Source organism: Micropterus dolomieu, linkage group LG04 (assembly GCF_021292245.1).
Source record: "Micropterus dolomieu isolate WLL.071019.BEF.003 ecotype Adirondacks linkage group LG04, ASM2129224v1, whole genome shotgun sequence".
NCBI classification, from domain to species: Eukaryota; Metazoa; Chordata; class Actinopteri; order Centrarchiformes; family Centrarchidae; genus Micropterus; species Micropterus dolomieu.
Window position 1 is genome coordinate 33,639,009 of NC_060153.1, and position 3,296 is coordinate 33,642,304.

Below are 3,296 nucleotides of genomic sequence, written 5' to 3' on the forward strand. Positions count from 1 at the left end.
TACACAGAAGATGAGAGAAAAATTCAGCTTTATTAAAAGTATTTTTTGCCAACAGGTCCCTTTGTATATATTTCATTAGTTTTATTATTATTATTAATAGTTAGTTTCAAACAAACACAAATGATGAGCGAGCTTTGACTCAGAGCTGATGTTTCAATGCAGAATATTACAGAGACATTTTCAAGTGTATTCAATCATTTTAAGAATCAATGTTCAGTATTTGCGTCTTTCCAACCACTCAAAGCGCTTTTACACTACATACATACACTAAGCCTAAGTGCTCAAACAGAAACTACCGTTCATACACAGGTGGAACAGCCACCAGGGGCAATTCGGGGTTCAGTATCTTGCCCAAGGACAAGATACTTTTCTCTAGAACTAATAGATATCTGATCAACAAATCTATATATATTTTGCAATAGGTACTAAATACAAGTTTACATTGTCAAGTAAAAACTGCACTTCCAAAGCCTGTATGTGCCTCCATGGCGTCAACGTATTACCAGGAACTATCACTGTTTATATTTAGAGTCTGATCTTAGTTTGAGTTCAGTTACTAGTTAAAAATAAAACAATAAAATCATCAACGACTAAAATCTTCTCTACATCTCTGAGTGTCCTCATGTTGTTTGTTATGTGACTCATGTTTGACTTGGCTGCTGTAACTCTGCAGTTTATCATTAGGATTAAAAAAGTTTCTCTCTCCATCTAATCTATTTATCTAATTAAAGCTAATAGGATTTGAAGTAAAAGTACTTGTAAAATAGTCCAGTACTCTTTCCATTCTTGTGTAAGGGGACCTAAAACAACTGTGTACACTCTTGTAAATCCAGATCAGTCCATATTGCACCTACTTCAGCCTGCCTGCCTCCTGCCCCCACCAGCCCTGCCACCCCAATAATCTGCTTGTTTGTTCATTAATGACTTTTTACTGTTCGTCTGCTGTGTGAAAAACACAACATTTCTGGTGTAAAGCAACAAAATCTCTTTGTAACCTACCAGCATATCTGTAAACATAGACACACAGGTCATTGACAAGTAAGCACACTTTATTGAAGGAAAAGATTGAATTAATTGGCTTTAAATTAAACTGCATACTAAGGCTGACCAGTGACCTCCACCTCACACAGTGTCAGGTATTCTTGTCTTCCAGGAATCACAATGTTTACATAACGGCCTTCCATTCCATTACAAACAAAGGTTTGTGAGGCCCCAGCAGCGATAGATGAGATCACTGCACATCTGATGAATAAGAAAACACAAGTATTTGTAAAATAATTTTACCAAGTGAATGTTATGCATAGATCTCACCAGTCGTTGTATTTACATACTGTTGATGTTATGGTGAATCATTACTGTTTGGAAATGATGTAGATCTCAAGTGCACTAATTTCCTCTAACTTACACAACAAACGTTAAATGCTCAAACCTAATCAAAGACACAAAGGTCTGTTACCTGGGATTAGCATCACCGTTGTCAGTGAGGGAATTTCCGATGCGGATCTCAGCACCATTGAGTCTTTCGGGGCAACAATCTTTTCTGTTGGTGATTGTGACAGTGTTGATCTTGTACGTTTTCAGGAGGTCCAGACTCCACCATGGATTTTGATCCTTTTCTGTGTGTGTACAGGAACCCTCTGGCCAGTTGCTAGCACGATTTCCATCAACGGCCCTTTCAGCATTCCCATACAGCGAGGACTGAGTCACTTTCCCACCTTTAGCAATATTTGTATCTAGGCAGAGTTGTAAAATGTTTTATTTAAGATAGTTTGAGAAATTCATACTTAGTATTACATGGTTTGATCTGACCAAAGCCATTAAAGAACAGTCAGCATGTTTATTTGAACTTATACTGCCTCTATCTGCTCAGAGGCATCTATTGGACACTATAGATGGTACAAATCAGCAGTTGGATCAGTGTTACCTGAAGGCTGACCAGTGACCTCCACCTCACACAGTGTCAGGTATTCTTGTCTTCCAGGAATCACAATGTTTACATAACGGCCTTCCATTCCATTACAAACAAAGGTTTGTGAGGCCCCAGCAGCGATAGATGAGATCACTGCACATCTGATGAATAAGAAAACACAAGTATTTGTAAAATAATTTGCACCAGATCTCACCAGTCGTTGTATTTACATACTGTTGATGTTATGGTGAATCATTACTGTTTGGAAATGATGTAGATCTCAAGTGCACTAATTTCCTCTAACTTACACAACAAACGTTAAATGCTCAAACCTAATCAAAGACACAAAGGTCTGTTACCTGGGATTAGCATCCCCGTTTTCAGTGAGGGAGTTTCCGATGCGGATCTCAGCACCATTGAGCCTTTCGGGGCAACAATCTTTTCTGTTGGTGATTGTGACAGTGTTGATCTTATACGTTTTCAGGAGGTCCAGACTCCACCATGGATTTTGATCCTTTTGTGTGTGTGTACAGGAACCCTCTGGCCAGTTGCTAGCACGATTTCCATCAACGGCCCTTTCAGCATTCCCGTACAGCGAGGACTGAGTCACTTTCCCACCTTTAGCAATATTTTTATCTAGGCAGAGTTGTAAAATGTTTTATTTAAGATAGTTTGAGAAATTCATACTTAGTATTACATGGTTTGATCTGACCGAAGCTATTAAAGAACAGTCAGCATGTTTATTTGAACTTATACTGTCTTTATCTGCTCAGAGGCATCTATTGGACACTATAGATGGTACAAATCAGCAGTTGGATCAGTGTTACCTGAAGGCTGACCAGTGACCTCCACCTCACACAGTGTCAGGTATTCTTGTCTTCCAGGAATCACAATGTTTACATAACGGCCTTCCATTGCATTACAAACAAAGGTTTGTGAGGCCCCAGCAGCGATAGATGAGATCACTGCACATCTGATGAATAAGAAAACACAAGTATTTGTAAAATAATTTTACCAAGTGAATGTTATGCATAGATCTCAGCAGTCGTTGTATTTACATACTGTTGATGTTATGGTGAATCATTACTGTTTGGAAATGATGTATATCTCAAGTGCACTAATTTCCTCTAACTTACACAACAAACGTTAAATGCTCAAACCTAATCAAAGACACAAAGGTCTGTTACCTGGGATTAGCATCCCCGTTTTCAGTGAGGGAGTTTCCGATGCGGATCTCAGCACCATTGAGCCTTTCGGGGCAACAATCTTTTCTGTTGGTGATTGTGACAGTGTTGATCTTATACGTTTTCAGGAGGTCCAGACTCCACCATGGATTTTGATCCTTTTGTGTGTGTGTACAGGAACCCTCTGGCCAGTTGCTAGCACG

The 3,296-nt window shown here is 39.1% G+C and overlaps 1 protein-coding gene across 1 annotated transcript; it reads right to left on the bottom strand.

The window, feature by feature from the left end:
• Positions 1-1,066: 1,066 nt before the first annotated feature.
• LOC123970468 (pentraxin fusion protein-like) lies at positions 1,067-2,824 on the bottom strand. The gene is made up of 5 exons (XM_046048513.1): positions 2,737-2,824; positions 2,269-2,545; positions 1,925-2,070; positions 1,457-1,733; positions 1,067-1,242 (listed from the first exon to the last, which is right to left on the bottom strand). The coding sequence occupies exons 1-5, from the start codon at positions 2,822-2,824 to the stop codon at positions 1,098-1,100; spliced, it is 933 nt and encodes a 310-aa protein (XP_045904469.1). The 3' UTR covers positions 1,067-1,097.
• Positions 2,825-3,296: the final 472 nt, after the last annotated feature.

What these genes read in the sequence shown, in the direction of transcription:
- LOC123970468 (XM_046048513.1), bottom strand. Translation starts at nt 2,824, where the DNA reads ATGGAAGGCCGTTATGTAAACATTGTGATTCCTGGAAGACAAGAATAC. An exon ending in GGTCACTGGTCAGCCTTCAG is followed by an intron (nt 2,546 to 2,736) that starts GTAACACTGATC and finishes AACTCTGCCTAG; the next exon opens with ATAAAAATATTGCTAAAGGT. An exon ending in AACGGGGATGCTAATCCCAG is followed by an intron (nt 2,071 to 2,268) that starts GTAACAGACCTT and finishes CTTATTCATCAG; the next exon opens with ATGTGCAGTGATCTCATCTA.